The sequence below is a fragment of the Coptis chinensis genome, chromosome 9 (assembly GCF_015680905.1).
Source record: "Coptis chinensis isolate HL-2020 chromosome 9, ASM1568090v1, whole genome shotgun sequence".
Taxonomy (NCBI): Eukaryota; Viridiplantae; Streptophyta; class Magnoliopsida; order Ranunculales; family Ranunculaceae; genus Coptis; species Coptis chinensis.
Window position 1 is genome coordinate 83399218 of NC_141464.1, and position 15704 is coordinate 83414921.

The window sequence follows — 15704 nt, forward strand, 5'->3', positions numbered from 1 at the left end:
GACAAACCCATCCAATGATGCTTTGTAAGCAAGCAAGAATCCAACAAACTCATCTGTTTCAGCATGTTTGTACCAATTCACTACACTTCCCTGATTCCTTTTCAATATCCGGTTTTTTCAATTCGGATACTACTTGCATAACTAGACTCATAATTCCCATTTATTTTCTCAAACATCATGACTTTAGATTTCCAAGAAGTGTAATAAGATAACTCAACTCCATATCTTCTGAAAACTTCTTTGTGAACATCTACAGGCTTCATATTTGGGTGATCTCTAAGGAAATCCTCAAGAACTTGCAACCCCCCCTCGAGCTTTGGCTTGTACAACATGATTCTTTCCATCACCTCACAAGTATGAGTCCCCACATATTTCCTTAACTTCACAAGATATAGTTGTCTATTGTGAGACTACATGCTACCTTCCAAGTGCATCCTTTAACCATTTCTTGATCCTCGAATGGTCTTCACCAATACAATAAATTATGTACCTCTTCTTGTCATTTTGCTTTTGCCCGGCCAAATAAGTTTTGTATTGCCAAAGTCTTAAGAAATTTCCTACATTCTTCCATTGACTTCCATTGCATGCCAGGTTTTAGCTTCAAAACAAGTTCCTGTTTTACATCTTCATCCTCAACACTGTGGTATTGTTCCTGGTACAAGTTGTTTGTGCAGTTCCCAAGACTATTAATCACATCATCAGCTTCTTCTTCAAGATCTGTTGCTTCATTAACCAAGTCATCATCATGTTCATCATCTTCTTTAGGTGTGTAATCTTCATCTTCATTATCAGATAAGTGGGTACTTTCATACCTAGCTCTCATGTCCACACATGGACCACCAGCCTCAAACTTCTGAAAGTACCTTCCAAGTGCACCTTCATCTTCACTCTCATCATTCTGTACAACATCTTCACTCACATCACTTTGTATTGCATCAACAAATGCTTCTCCGGTTTCAAATAACTCAGCAAACTCATTCACAACATCTTCTGCAGTTTGTTTTATCTCTTCATATCCATCTTCACCTTGATTAGTGTTATCAACATTGGGACTAATGGGAATTGGTTCATTTGGAGAAGCTTGGTTTATTGGAGAAGTTTGGTTTATTGGAGAGGAAAATCTAGGTGATCTTCTTACCTCAAAGTTAAGAATAGAGTGTTTGGTAGGTGTGCTTGGGCTTTGGGTTGAAACCAACTTGGACTTAGATTCTGTTGGAGGAAGAGAAGCTTGGTTTATTGGAGTGGAAAATCTAGGTGATCTTCTTACCTCAAAGTTAAGAATAGAGTGTTTGGTAGGTGTGCTTGGGCTTTGGGTTGAAACCAACTTGGACTTAGATTCTGTTGGAGGAAGAGAAGCTTGGTTTATTGGAGAAGGTTGTATAACTGATGGAGAGGAAAATCTAGGTGACCTTCTTATATCAAAGTTAAGAATAGGGTGTTTAGTAAGTGTCCTTGGGCTTTTAGACTTAGAAACACAAACAATACTGGGCTTCTTATATTGTTTGGCATTGGGCTTACTATGGAGCTTAGGTTTAGGGACTTCAGTAGGTTGCATCATATCTGGAGTGACCATGGTGACAAACAAATGAAACTTTTGATCCCTTTCTGCCTTAATAGTATCCCACATTTTCAGAACTCCAACATCATTGTAAATGGTAGTCAAAAACCCTCTACATATGCAATTAACACCATTAATAGGAACATCATCCCCCACAGATTTGTGAATATCTTCAATGAGCCTCATATAACTCAATTCATCCCCATCCAACATAAGATGAAACTGATAACCACCATGATAATCTAGATATCTCATTCTACCAGGCACTATTTGAATCCAGAAACCATCATAGTGTATTACAAACTCTCTCTGACCTCTTAAAGGTGAAGCCATAACTCTGGAAATGCATATTTATACAGAATCAATTACATACATACACTAAGCATACACAACATACATATAAACACATAGAACATGCATACAAACACAGACATCATGATTAAATAAGCTTTAACAATAGCAACATGCTAAATTTGTAAAATAAAAATATAATTAGACAAAACCCCCCATTTTTAACGTTCAATATGCACAATAAACCCCTAATTTGATGAAAGTCACAATTTTTTACAAGAAATTGGGGCCAATTTCTTGTACAAAGTAAAAATAGAACCTTAATTTGACGAAAGCCCCATTTTATGTGGTATAATTTGGGCTAATTTATGTTCAATTTAAAAAAAACCCCAAATTTCGAAAGTAACTGTAGTTACAAAACTACCACTCAGTAATTTCTAGGGTTTGGTCCCCACATTCCTTATTATATTCATCATTTTTTATGCATCACAACAATACAACAAAATTCCCACAAAATTACATGCAACACTAATATAAAGGTCGTATCTTTCCACACAATTGATACAACTCACACCTGTTCCAACGAAATGAAAAGCTTCCTTCCTATTGACTTAATCGAACACACTATTTTAAAGGGTACTGATGTTGGGTACTGATGTTTTAAACTTGCTTCACTTATACAAATGAGTTGAAGAGGAGATGACTTGAAGAGGAGTATGGTTTTGGAGTGGGTTGGAGTGAGAGAGACTGAGAGACAACAACTTAGTAAATGAGAGAGACGAGGGACAATAACTTGTTTTCACCCTTGTTTTCCCGCGTTCTCCACCACATTCTCGTGATATGTAAAATCTTGTGATATGTAACATTTTAATCCAAGGCGTCAATGTTTGTAACATAGATACGTGCCACGTGGACTTTTAAATCGATATCATCGAAATGAAATTTGTATTGGATTTCAAAATCGAAATTTTACGAAACCAGTATTTCCGAGATTCACATGCAAGTCACGTGAAGGGTAAAATTGCCATTTTGAAAATATGTTACGGAGCAGTTAAAGCTGACCAAGTCAACTAACAGAACTGGGGCCAAAAACGAATTACGCAACTTACAAGAGCCAAACGCTGAATATCCTATTAAAAGTGGGGCCAAAATCGAATAAACCCTTATTTTTACATAGTGAATTTTATTCTTGCATAAATAAATTTACATAGTTAATTTCCATTCACAACACTGAAAAAGAAAAACCCATCAAAAGAGCATCAAATTCTTATAAGAACTAAAGAACAAAAAGTCAATTACAAAAAAAATGGAGTCATGCATAATTGCATATCCAACCCCACCAGTTGAAGAAGAAGAAATTGCACAGATTTATATATAAATATCACAAACCCATACAAAATTGAATTGAAAATAAATTAAAAGAAGATTCCTCCTCCTCCAATTTAAATTTTCCTTCAAAAAATAAGTTAAAATGATGGATTCATCGATTCAAACTCAAATCTTTCAACGTTTAAAACTCCTCTCTAGCTCAAAACAAATCTAATTTCAGATTTAAAAGAAGCTAATTTCAGACAACACTTCTCAAAATCTAACGATATCGAACTTGATTGAAAGAGAATCCAAAGAAATCGCAAGTTGAAGGAGAAAACATGGAATGCAAATGAGGTTTTCTCCAAAGGGTAAAAGAGGAAGGAAAAAAATTAGAAAAATGAGAAAGAGACTGTGATTTTTTTCCTAATCTAAAAAACAGAGAGGTTATTTGGATAGCGCATGAATAATAGGGAGGTTATATGGGACGGGTCCAATAAAAGGAGAGGGGTGCAAGTGGATATCCAAATATTCGAATCCGATTCTTCGTATTCGAAAAATCGGATATTATCTGAAAATTTCGGATTCGGATTCGGATTCGATATTTTTTTTATGTCCAAATTGGTTTCGGATATTGACATATCCACATCCGAGAATATTCGATCTGATTTAAAAAATTAATAGTTATTATATATTATTTATTTATTTATTTTTTATTACACAAAATATTATATAAAATCATAAACTAATAATATAAAACTATAATAACAAAATAATAATAATAAATGACAAATATAATATTTATACTAGTTTTTATAGTGGTAAAATGAATTATTCAAAACAAATAAAATTTTAATTAATTTTAATTTTTGGATCGGATATTATTCGATATCCGTTTCGGATATCCGAAATCGGATTCGGATAATTTTTTTAATATCCATCGGATTCGATTCGATTTGGATACAGCCATATCCGCATCCGAACATATCCGTTTGCACCCCTAAGTTTACATATAACCATAGTTCGGGATTTCGGAATTCCAACAAATCCAAAAACCGAAATTCATCAAATTTCGACCCCTATCATATTTGGAATTTCTATTGATTTCGAAATAATTAATATTTCAACTCTATATTCGGAATTCCGGTTTTTTGAAAAACCGCCACACTGCATGTAACCGGATTGGAATGAGGGGCTCAGGCCCATTTCTTGGATAACCAAGTCCTAATGAAACTACACTTTCTATTTACCAAAACAAAGTTGGTTTCTATTTCGGTAATCCAAATACAAAAAGGAATTGTAACGAGAGGAAACCAAAATAGGCCTATAAATATATGTGCTAGACCATCAGCAAGTAAATACTTTTTGTTTGCTCTTCTAAAGAATGGATTTACTTTCACAAAGTGAACGCATTGCCAAGCTCTCTCTTCCTCTCTATGATATCAATGAAGCACAACGTTATGATCATGGTCTCCCTTCTGTCAAGAACCTTAACATTATCTATGATCATAATACAAAGAAAAGCAAGGAAATAGCATTCAACATGGAGGTTGAAGTTACACAGATCACAGAATGGCTCACCACTCCTCGAGAAGATGGTTCCAGGGTGCTACTTACTACACATGAAGATATAGACATGGTTAAGATACCTTTCAACCTTTATGAGTTGTTGAGTATAGATGGTTGTCGCAGTGATGTGCTCGATGAGTTTGTATCTGCCAACAATGTCCCTAAAAAATTCTGGAACATCTTTCACAAAAAACTATCCGTTTTCACCCATCAGATAGCAGAAGCAGCATTGGTAAATAAGCCCAAGCCTGATAAAATCACGTTGATTTTGGAGTTAGAGGTTCGAACAGAAGCCTATGTAGCTTGTGGTGATGAAGAGGAAGCTATCCAACAAATTGAGAAAGATTTCTATGGTGGCATTGATAGTTCGAAAGTTTCTTCTGGTGAGTTAAGATTTATAAAAAAGGAGTTGGAGGAAGCTGAATGTCGAATATGTTTCAAGGAGTTGTTAGGGAAACTAGACATCACACGAATGCCTTGCAAACACAAGTTCCATAGAAGATGTCTTTATACACGGTTGCCAAAGAATAATACATGCCCGCTTTGTCTCGCCAGAGGTGGCAATTGAATAGCTATTAGCTTCTTAGTGATAGCATTATTTGTTCTTTTTATTACTTAGTTTCTTAGGGATTTTATGTAAGTGGTCCTGCAGCAAGTATTCTAAATAGGCAGACCAGAGCATGTTATGATTTTGTATTCTTGAGTTTTATAATGAATATAAATTTGATCATAAACTTTGTCGTTGTGTTTTTTTCTGTTTATGTGGTGAGATGGGCAGAGATGTAGCAAATAGTCAAATAGGCTCTAGTTCTAGTACACATAAGAACACTGAACAAATGTGCGTATTCAATTGGCATGAGCAAGGCGTGCGTGCTGCAACTATTCAGCCAAAGTTGAGTACTTAGGCCATGCCTACCCAAGCCCGCAAGGCGCAAGCTCAAATAGTCAAATGTATTGATTTATCCTCCTTTCTAGAGGAGGGTATTGTCCTCTTTCTGTCACGAGAACTCTGTTTCAAAATTATCAGAGAAACATATAATATCCAAGATGAAGCATGGCGGCGTCCGTGACATCTGTTAAGTGAAAGACCGGGGCGGGAAGAAATGCTTCCAGTATCTTAGATTATTAACAAAATTACTATGCCTCATAGCAATACTTCTAAGAACACAAACAGATAATGGCAAAACTAATATTAATAAACCAATCGAGACAGATGATGTCTTTGCCCAAAAACCAATGTGTTTGATAATTCATTCTGTAAGGCTAAAGTAATGTATCAAAGTATCACACTTCCCTTTAAAATACTTAAACTCTGGTTACAACAATCTTGAAAGTTGTGTTGAATCATTGCAGTGATCCATTTGCTAATATATCTCAAAAGCATCTAAAGACTGACTGAACAAACAAAAAACGAAAACGGGGAAGCTGCATCTGTTGGAGCATATCACACACCTGCAGGAACTCCCCAAACCTTCTAATAAGCTTTTAAATAAATGCAGAGCGCCCTCCCCTCCGACCATGCCTGTCATATGCAGTGTTGAATTTGTCCACCAGTTCATTCATTGTGCTCGAACAGTTTGTGATCATAGCAAGGTAAGTTACCAGTAGGGTGTCATTGTATTCCATTAGGAAATCATCTTGAAACTTCTCAGACTCGATCGCTGGCAATCTCCTTAAAAGACTAGAAACTTGCCTGACCAATGAGTTCTCATAAGGAATATCACCTTTTTGCATAGCGAGCAGATAATGGTGAAGCACTCTGATTCTGCTATTAAGCATCTTGATGGCGCTATGTATGCCTGTAAGATGTGCAGCCAGTTGAGTTGCAGCTGAGCCTCCATCAGATGGTTTAAGATGTGCCACATGATCAACTGAGATCCGTTCTGCCTCTACAGTCTCAATAGTGTAACTTGAACGAACAAAGATTAGCTGTGGGATTCCATCTATGACATGCAATTCACTTTCATAAATGGTCAGAGGAAGATCCTTGTGTGCATGATTGATTGCAGGATTGAGAAGAACATAAAGTGGGCTTTCATTGATATCCATCAATGCTTTGTGAATTTGCATATCTGACTCCTGCGCATCACTTCCAGTCGAATACCAACCAAGGATATAGAAGTTTGGGAAAACCTTCTTATAGAGCTCTTGCTTCTTTTCCAGAAAAGGACGGTCAAGTGAATTTGTGGACTCGTCATAGAGGAGCTCAAAGCTGTTAAAGATCTCAACAGTGCGTCCCTTCTGGATACCAATGACACACCCAAAAACCCTTGGTGCTGGAGGCTGAGCTGAGCCTGATGCACCATTGGTGCCACCAACAAGTCCAAATTGGGACTGTGATTTCACTCTAGTGTAGTGATCAGAGATATTCAATATGACCAGTGGATGAAGCTTGAATGTCAATCCACTGCTAGAACTTGAAGTAGTAGCTGATGCCATTCTTCTGAAAGAGAAACCGTATCAAGGTCTAATAATGAATGAAAACAAATCTAGGGTAGGCATTAAATGCGTAGAGTCAATCCATTATATTCATACATTATCCTCGAAACATTGTCATCTTCCCATAAAAGATGAACACATTCACATCGAAATAACTAACCTACTACTAGCATTTAAGTAACTTATAAGAGCCTCAAAATTTGCAATCATTCGCAGCGTAACCATATTTCACATAATAATCTATACTGAAATCTAATTATACAAATATTTCAAGGTTGTGATTGTTTAACAAAGGGGATGGGCCACTTTAAAATTGCTCAATGTTTTCCTTCTATAAATCATACATTCACACTCCAACACCAAACATATTCAGTTATTTGAGGATCACCAATTTACCAAACTATATTACAAATAACTCAAACCATTAAAAGCAAAAAATCACAAAAAAAAAAAAAAACAAAAAAAAAAAAAAAAGGCCAACAAATAATAAAAAGTGTAAAGCTTTGTAATAGTAAGTTCGAGACCTTACCTCAAACAAATGGCTAGAGAGTGAAGTGAGTCTGATTCTGCTTTAGGGTTTTGAGATTGAGACTGAGAGAAAGAGATGGAAAAGAGGAGATGTGTAGTAAAAAAAGTAGGGTGTGTGTTTATAAAAGTGGATGCAAATAACGTGTTTGATAGATTTGGACTTTTTCTAATGATAAAATTGGGCCCATCCGGGATTTTGGGAGTTCATCAATTTAGCCCAAACACATAAATTGACGGACAATTTTAGTTTTGGGCCATATCAATTATAATATTTTCTTTTCTTTTAAACACCACTATTCATATATGATATACACTGTGGCTCTGCTTGGCAATAGAAATTGTCCAACCTGTAGAAGGAATAAGGCCCTGTATATTAGGTCTTAGTGTTTGGTCTGGTCCTTTTTATGAATTGGGGTCACAACTAATGAGTAGGGTATAAACCGGATTGATTGCGAAACTAGAAAAATCGTGTATATTGGATCTTTGGGTTTAGGTGAGATAACATAATACATGAGAAAAATACAGGAGAGAGAAAATAAAAACATAACTCTCAAAAGAAATTTAAAAAAAAAAAAAAAATTGGGTCATCTTCTCCATGTTGTTACTAACTTCTCTCCAACCTATCTATTCTTTCGATAAAATCAAAATCACAATTCATACTCACCCCACCACAAGTAATCCATTATTCTCTTCAAGTATTTTCGAATTGGTTGAAATCAATTAATCAAAATTTGTTATTATTATTATTTTTTTTGCTAACCGGGTGTCCTGGCCAGCTTACGCGCACCTCGACTAATCCCAGGGTCCTAGTTGGAAATTCGACCGGGGTACTGCCTCGCCACTGGCCTTGAGGGGAATCGAACTAGTGACCATTAGGGAGCAAACCCCAAATTTGTTATTAATTTTAAGTTGGGTTTTTTGTTTGTGAGTTTGAAGAAAATTCTCATTGTTTGTATTTTTATGGCGTCATGTATTCAAAAAAGATCTTAGAAGATTGGGTTTGTTGTCAACTATATATATGTGATAGGAAGATTTATTATTGTGCCAATCAAATTGAAACATTGCACTGATTTTGGACTAATCATTTCAAAACTTGTTTTTATATTTCCTATTTCAATCGTATACAAACATTGGACAAGGCATAGAGAAGACAACGAAAGTGAGACCAAACTACTTCCATTCCCACTTTGTGTTGTTTGTACATCTACTGTGTTGGATCACCTAAACTAGGTTGGCTACTACACATTTTTATACTGCCAAACAGAGCTTGCATGTGTATACCAACCATAGTTCGAGATTTCGGAATTTTCAAAATTATGAAAGTTTGAAAAACCAAATTTGACAATATTTCGACCAATGTTATAATTTTGATTTCCACAAATTTCAGAATGATCAATATTTCGACCCTATATTGTTTTGTTCGTTTTTTTGGAAAACCGAAATATCGGACAGAATTCCGACATTCCATTCGGAATCATCAACACGTAGTGATACCACACTATTATGCATGTGTATAACACACATGCATATATCATTATACATGTGTATACATGTGCATAAACACACATGCAAATACTACTATGGGGTACAACATGAAATAAATAATAGTGTGGGATTAGTCGAGGTGCGCGTAAGCTGACCAGGACACCCGGTTAGCAAAAAAAAAAAATAATAATAACAAATTTTGATTCATTGATTTCAACCAATTTGAAAATACTTGAAGAGAATAATGGATTACTTGTGGTGGGGTGAGTATGAATTGTGATTTTGATTTTATCGAAAGAATAGATAGGTTGGAGAGAAGTTAGTAACAACATGGAGAAGACGAATTTTTTTTTTTTTTTTTTTTATTTCTTTTGAGAGTTATGTTTTTGGAAAACCGAAATATCGGACAGAATTCCGACATTCCATTCGGAATCATCAACACGTAGTGATACCACACTATTATGCATGTGTATAACACACATGCATATATCATTATACATGTGTATACATGTGCATAAACACACATGCAAATACTACTATGGGGTACAACATGAAATAAATAAAATTTCTCATGTTAGTCTTAACATAAAATGTTAATGCGGTAAGGGTCAAAAACAATATTGAAAAGTCACATGGGATTTTAATTTAACTGCTAAACACTTAAATGAGATTAATATCGTCTTTCAGCAATGGTCAACCCGATTTGTCCTTAAGCCATAATTATTTGTCCTAAATTAATTCCCAATTTTGTCTTATGGGCATGTTCTATGTAGATTTTAATCTCATCCTCTTTAATTAAGTGAGCGGCGCGAACGTGGAGTGAACATTCTGGCCGTGGGGTATGTGGCCAAAATGTCATTTGGTTGGTTTTTGTCTGTCCTCATCTATTCTCTTCGTTAGTAACTCTTCCCTCTCCACTCTTTACACCTTTCCAATTCTCCGCTCACGCCCCACTGCTATGTAGTATACTAATAGGGGTGGCCAAAATCAAAATAACCTCTCCCTAGTCATTTCGGTAATTCCAACCCAACGGAATATGTCGGTAAAGTTTGGAATATCAAGTAATGCAGAAAGGTTTTTTTTCAGTTTTGGAGATACAGATAGAAGTGTAAAAAAAAACCGTTGACCCATCATCCAGTAGGGTATCCGGTCTTCACCCGCCACCCAAACCCGCACCGACCTGAAAATAGACCCTCTCCCGCCACCCATTTTTTTTGCTCAATAGGTGTAGTTCTATGCTCAAACCCGACCGTCGAAGCCTCCTCCGACTTCACTCGCAATTTGACCAAGCACAATTTCAAGACTCTAACTCTAATATTTTTGTAGTTTGTTTATATTTTCTTTTAACTTTTGTAGGAATTTGAGAGATATGAATACAAACTTATGAGTCCAACATCAATTTCAAATATTCAAATTTGAACATTGGGCAAATATCAAAAGTTCAAATTCAACTTTCAAATTTTGGAGAAGATGAATCATTCATCATTGTATTAATTTTGAATTATTTTTGTTTATATTTTATTGTTTTTGTACCCTCCTCCCATATTTATTTTATCATGCTATGGAAAATAATCAATTTACAAATGGTAAATCACACGAAATAAATTTCAAATTCGAGATATGGTTTTGGGTTCAAGTTCAAGTTTTTTTTTTTTGTTTATTTTTTATTGATTGATTTCATTTTTTTTTTTATATTGGGAATTGGAAATATATTACTTGTCGTTTTTAGGTGAAATTGGGTTAAAATGATAATTTCCATCCGAATGATCCTCTACCAACAGCTGACCCAACAGGTAATGCAAGACATAACACTTCAACCCGGTTTTTTTTATCCCTGTACAGTCTTTTGACCCGACCCGGCCCACCCCGTATTACACCCCTAGATACAGAGTCCTTTCTCTTCTCACTTCTTACTTAACAAAAACATGCAGCCGCTCATTTCTCCACATCATCCTTTACAAAAACTTCTTCTTACAACAACTACTCATAATAACTTCTTCTTCTTCTTCTTCATGTACTCTTCTAAACACTTACGTAAACTCACACCATGTACTTCTTACTACTCACTTCATACTTGCCACTCACGCCAACTGTTATCTGCTTTCCCAACAACTCAAAAACCCAACTATTTAAACTTTAGTATAAGGAAATGTGGAGTTAGTGATGATGCTTATCAAAAAATGCCCAGGCCAGGTAACTGTTGTAAAAGAATTTATTATTTTTTTGAATTTTTGCTCAGTTTTTAGCATAACTGATTAGTTTTAAGAGATGATGAACTTTTGTAGTACTAGTGAAGCAAGGAGAGATAGATTCAGCTGAATCAGCACGATTTGTAATTCTAAAGAAGAAACTGGAAGGTGCAGGGATTAACTGTGATAATTGTTATCTTGGACAGCATAATCGCTTAGTATGCCCAAAGGTAAAATTATTTTTAGTTATACTTTACACTTTTAATGTTAGAGGAGTACTGATAATTTGAAGAGTCTAATTCGTTCAGTGTGAATAGTAATTTGGAATGGTGTGTTCATGAAACTTATTATCCTTGGTTTGGGATTGCTAGATTTTAGTTTTTTTTCCTGTGTTTTACTACAAAAGCCGTAGTTATTTTATAGATATACCTCTTCCACAACCCCGTCTTACTCTATCATTTGATGTACTTGAATAGAATTTGTATGATTCAAACTTTTAGTACTCTAGTATTCTGTGATAATGAGCCAACATTGACTAGTTGGATGTGGCCAAAGCAAGTGATTTGGTACATTCAGTTTTAAGTCTTGCGCTAGTTGATTCAGTTTTATACTAGCTAGTTAAGGTTAGCGTTTTACACTGTCCAATTTTAGTTCAAGAACTAGGTGGTTTGGCATACAGGCTGTGGAGTATTTCTTAGATTCTTAGTACCTGGATAAAATTATTAGTCTCTACATACTTTGCATTTGTTCATAATGGAACTGAAACCGAACTGAACTGAAACCCTGCTTATTTCCAAATTTCTTATTTTTGATTCCTTAGTGTGATGGTGGAGTTACTAAGGAGAAGAGCTTCCGTCTTTTTATTTCTCAAGATGCGTAAGTTTTTCTTTTAGCTTTTCCATTTCGTTATGTCCCTTTTCCTAATCCCCCACCCTCCTCTTTCCCTCCATTCATCTATTTCGTTTTTACCTTATTTTTTAATGTCATAGGAATCGTGCTATGTGGCAGTGCTACAAAGCAAAATGTGGTTGGAGAGGCCATGTTAATTAAGGTGATTTGTTGTTATTGATTTTTTTTAGAACTACTTTAGTGCTTCAACGTTTGAAAAAAATCTTGTATCTCGCTGATTTATGCTTGGTTGTGCTTAGGCCTTTGAAAGTGGCAAGGAGACATATAGTAACCCCCGGAAGAAATTGCTGAAGTCATATGCAATAAAGTAATCACAGAAGAAAGTATTGGGGTAGAAGTGTGGAACCACTACGTAGTGAGGTATATGTTGGCATTCACCTTCTTTTCATCTGTAGCTATATTCTATACATTTTCTTCTCAGTAAGAACTCTGAAGTTAAATTCTTTTGACTATGCTAAAATCCATGTCTGGAATTGTTTGATTTCTTTTCATTTTCATCAGCTTATCCTTAGTTGGAATATTTGCACGAGTCCTTTTATGAGTATCAGTTATATTCACGAACTAGCCACTCTGTCTGTCCTATGGTTGGGCCTGAAACATGGAATTGTTTCTTTTAAGTGAGTTTCCCATAAATTATGATATTTTATATTCTCAAAATAATAGTTTCGAAGTATTCTGTGTTTTTCGATTTTCAAAAGAATATTATTATTGGACTGTCATTCTATATGGCTCCCTGTGATGGTATTTAATTGTGGAATATCAACTAAATGGCATGAACTGGAACATATTATTACTGTATTTAATACTGAAAATCTAAATAACCATGTGTAATTTTCTGTAGCTCTCTGTTATGCTAAAGCAAAAACTTATTGTGTAATTTAGTGTAGCTCTCTGTTATACTAAAGCAAAAACTTATTGTATCCATCCACATGCAAGCACGCAGTTTGAATGAAAATAATAATAAATAATATAATTCTTATAACAAGTATTGTATGGTAACAATAATAACAGTGCATCACCAATGGTAAGTAAGTTGTATGCATCGTTGCATATTCATGGTCCTGCTTCATTCTCTGCCTTCAGATTTTTCTTTAGAGTTGTAAGCACTTGGCCTATATTCACTCCAAATCCCCTTTTTCAAATCTTTGAATTCTATAGTATTAGAACCTGCAATATTAGTAAAAGTGCAATGCTAGTGTCATCTCTTAGTACGCAACCCTGCAATAATTATGCATTTGGAATCAGGCTTAGCAACTTTAGGCTCACCAATGACGCCATCTATGTGTGCACTATATGAACAGTGCAGCTATAAGCATTGTGAATTCATTATAATCACCTAACATTAAACACTTGAACTATGGATAATGCTCACAGTCCAACATTTTGTAACTTTAATGAAAAACTGTAGTCATGGGCATTTTGCAGCTTAAGCAGGGGTGGCAAGCAAGTAAAGGAATGGAAACTGAGATTGCTTAGATAGAAACTTGCCCATCCCTCTGGAACTCTAGATGACTATTGCAACTGGATGAAGAGCGCACGCAATTATTTAAGTACGAATACCAAAAGCAGGATCTAATGTTGGAGAAAAAGCAATCTGAGTACCAAGAACCATAATATGGGTACCTCAAGTGGCAGAAGCTGACTGCAGTTTCTGAGAGTTTATTAACTTCGCCTATATACATCAGGTTGGCACCTTGAATTTGTAGCAGACTCGCTGAAAAAGAAAATTGTTTACGCACGTTATCTGTTACCAACTTACCATTTTCATTTGGATTGAACACCAATTTTTTTTGTACTACTTTTTTCTAGTAGCTTGGAGTCTGTTCCGCACCTAAACACTTCCTATAAGACATGCTGAAAACTATCCTTGCTAGAATTCGTGCTAGCACCAATGCATCATTTTTTTTAAATATATATTCTGCTCATATCTCAAATTAAACTGTAGAATTCAGATTGAATCGATTTGAATAATCTGTGTGTATCCTAATTTAGTGACGGGTTAAAAATCAAATGAAACTCGAGTTTTGCTTGGATTGTCATGCCTCACTTTAGACTCAGCATGACTATAAGTGAAACTCAAATGGAAATCTAAGTCGGTTTTGTGTAGCATGACATGTAGCATCACTTTAGATCTTAAGTCGTTCATGCAAAGCATAAAGGTTAGGATTTATACTTCCCAGTGTCACCATCTCTTACTATGAAGTCTGTTTCTAAACTACTAATAATACCAAGTAAGATTTCAATGTTGTTTATCCTCAAAATTGAAGGAAAACAATGAGCTTTTTAGCATATTATATTTCAAGCCATTTCATATCAAATTTGATATTCAGGATATATTTCAGAACAACAACAAAGAGTAGGAAGGACGAGAAAGTGTGTATCGACTCTTAAGAGCTTCATTCAAATCAATGGCATAACCACATAGTGCCCAGTGCAAACTCAATAGTGAATCACAAAACTCTGTTTTCATTTCAGCAACAAGAAGTGCAAAGTTTGATATTCTAAAATTTTCCGTTCATGGATTATGGCCCGTCGGCAAATTTGATAGTCGGGCCATATATCCGATCATGTCACTATAGGCAGATTTCAAACTTTTCACAAGCTTAAGTTTGATGCCCCGCTATTGTATTTTTCACTACAAAACCATGTAACCAGCTATAAGTTGTGTAGTAAAAAAGGTAGAGTGTGTTTATGTTAGGATCCTGGTTAAGTAATTGACTTTCTATTCCTTGACAACTCCGGTTTTCAAGAAACATTGGTCAGTTGCTTAACATTTGGTATCAGAGCCAACATTTGAACTTTGGGAGGGGCAATCTAGAGGCTGGATTAAAATGTTTGGTATTTAAAAAAAAAAAATGCGCCAAGTCATTGAATACTGATAGGTGAATGGAGTCGCCATTCAGTTGTCGATAATGGAGGGACTTTGGAAGCTTGGTTTTTCAAGGAACACTATTAAGTTGCTTAACAATTTATCAAGTGAGCAAAATATTTTTGGGAAGGGTGGGAGGTAGTAACCAAAAATATAGTTTGGTAAGTTTCTATATGTCTGTCCTCAGTCTTTCGTTTCCCCTCTCTCTCTCCCTCCTTCTTTCAGTGAACTGAGCGAATTCTTGGTTTTGGTTTCCAACATGCAACAACCCCTCTCTCTTCTTATCCTTCTTCACTTGCTCAACCCTCAACCCATCTCTCCCTCTCTCTTCTCCACCCTTTGCTCATGCCGCACTGTTTGTCAGTTATTTAGTAAAAATTGGGCCCACCACGTACGCTGTATCCTAAATGCCGATATCTACGATATTTCATGACATAACTGAAAACCTAATAAAGAGAAGAAAAACATCATAATTTTCTCCGAAATGTTCATAAACAAAAATCTCATTCCTTAAACCCTGTCTTCTCACTTCTTACCTTAAACTTAAAAAAAAATGGTG

At 35.4% G+C, this 15704-nt stretch overlaps 2 protein-coding genes across 6 annotated transcripts; one reads left to right on the forward strand and one right to left on the reverse strand.

The window, feature by feature from the left end:
- Positions 1–5945: 5945 nt before the first annotated feature.
- LOC147478853 (COP9 signalosome complex subunit 6a-like) lies at positions 5946–7808 on the reverse strand. 2 transcript variants are annotated; one of them, XM_086583723.1, is made up of 2 exons: positions 7695–7808; positions 5946–7166 (listed from the first exon to the last, which is right to left on the reverse strand). In XM_086583723.1, exon 2 carries the CDS (start codon positions 7163–7165, stop codon positions 6212–6214), a length of 954 nt encoding a protein of 317 aa, XP_086439849.1. In that variant the 5' UTR covers position 7166; positions 7695–7808; the 3' UTR covers positions 5946–6211. The 2 variants fall into 2 exon arrangements, with proteins under 2 accessions (XP_086439849.1, XP_086439850.1); XM_086583724.1 differs by having other exon boundaries at positions 5946–7169; positions 7695–7753.
- A 3262-nt stretch (positions 7809–11070) lies between these two features.
- On the forward strand, positions 11071–14188 carry LOC147478854 (primase-helicase Twinkle, chloroplastic/mitochondrial-like). Of its 4 annotated transcripts, none has more exons than XR_015207971.1 (6): positions 11071–11371; positions 11464–11597; positions 12188–12243; positions 12357–12418; positions 12516–12636; positions 13702–14188. XR_015207971.1 is itself a non-coding variant. In XM_086583055.1 (6 exons), the coding sequence occupies exons 1-5, from the start codon at positions 11104–11106 to the stop codon at positions 12585–12587; spliced, it is 588 nt and encodes a 195-aa protein (XP_086439181.1). In that variant the 5' UTR covers positions 11071–11103; the 3' UTR covers positions 12588–12636; positions 13702–13842. The 4 variants fall into 4 exon arrangements, 3 of the variants coding, with proteins under 3 accessions (XP_086439181.1, XP_086439183.1, XP_086439182.1); XM_086583055.1 differs by having other exon boundaries at positions 12357–12412; positions 12514–12636; positions 13702–13842; XM_086583057.1 differs by having other exon boundaries at positions 12357–12412; positions 12514–12636; positions 13685–13814.
- The last annotated feature ends 1516 nt before the right edge of the window (positions 14189–15704 follow it).

What these genes read in the sequence shown, in the direction of transcription:
- LOC147478854 (XM_086583055.1), top strand. Translation starts at nt 11,104, where the DNA reads ATGCAGCCGCTCATTTCTCCACATCATCCTTTACAAAAACTTCTTCTT. An exon ending in TCAAAAAATGCCCAGGCCAG is followed by an intron (nt 11,372 to 11,463) that starts GTAACTGTTGTA and finishes GAACTTTTGTAG; the next exon opens with TACTAGTGAAGCAAGGAGAG. An exon ending in CTTTTTATTTCTCAAGATGC is followed by an intron (nt 12,244 to 12,356) that starts GTAAGTTTTTCT and finishes TTAATGTCATAG; the next exon opens with GAATCGTGCTATGTGGCAGT.
- LOC147478853 (XM_086583723.1), bottom strand. Translation starts at nt 7,165, where the DNA reads ATGGCATCAGCTACTACTTCAAGTTCTAGCAGTGGATTGACATTCAAG.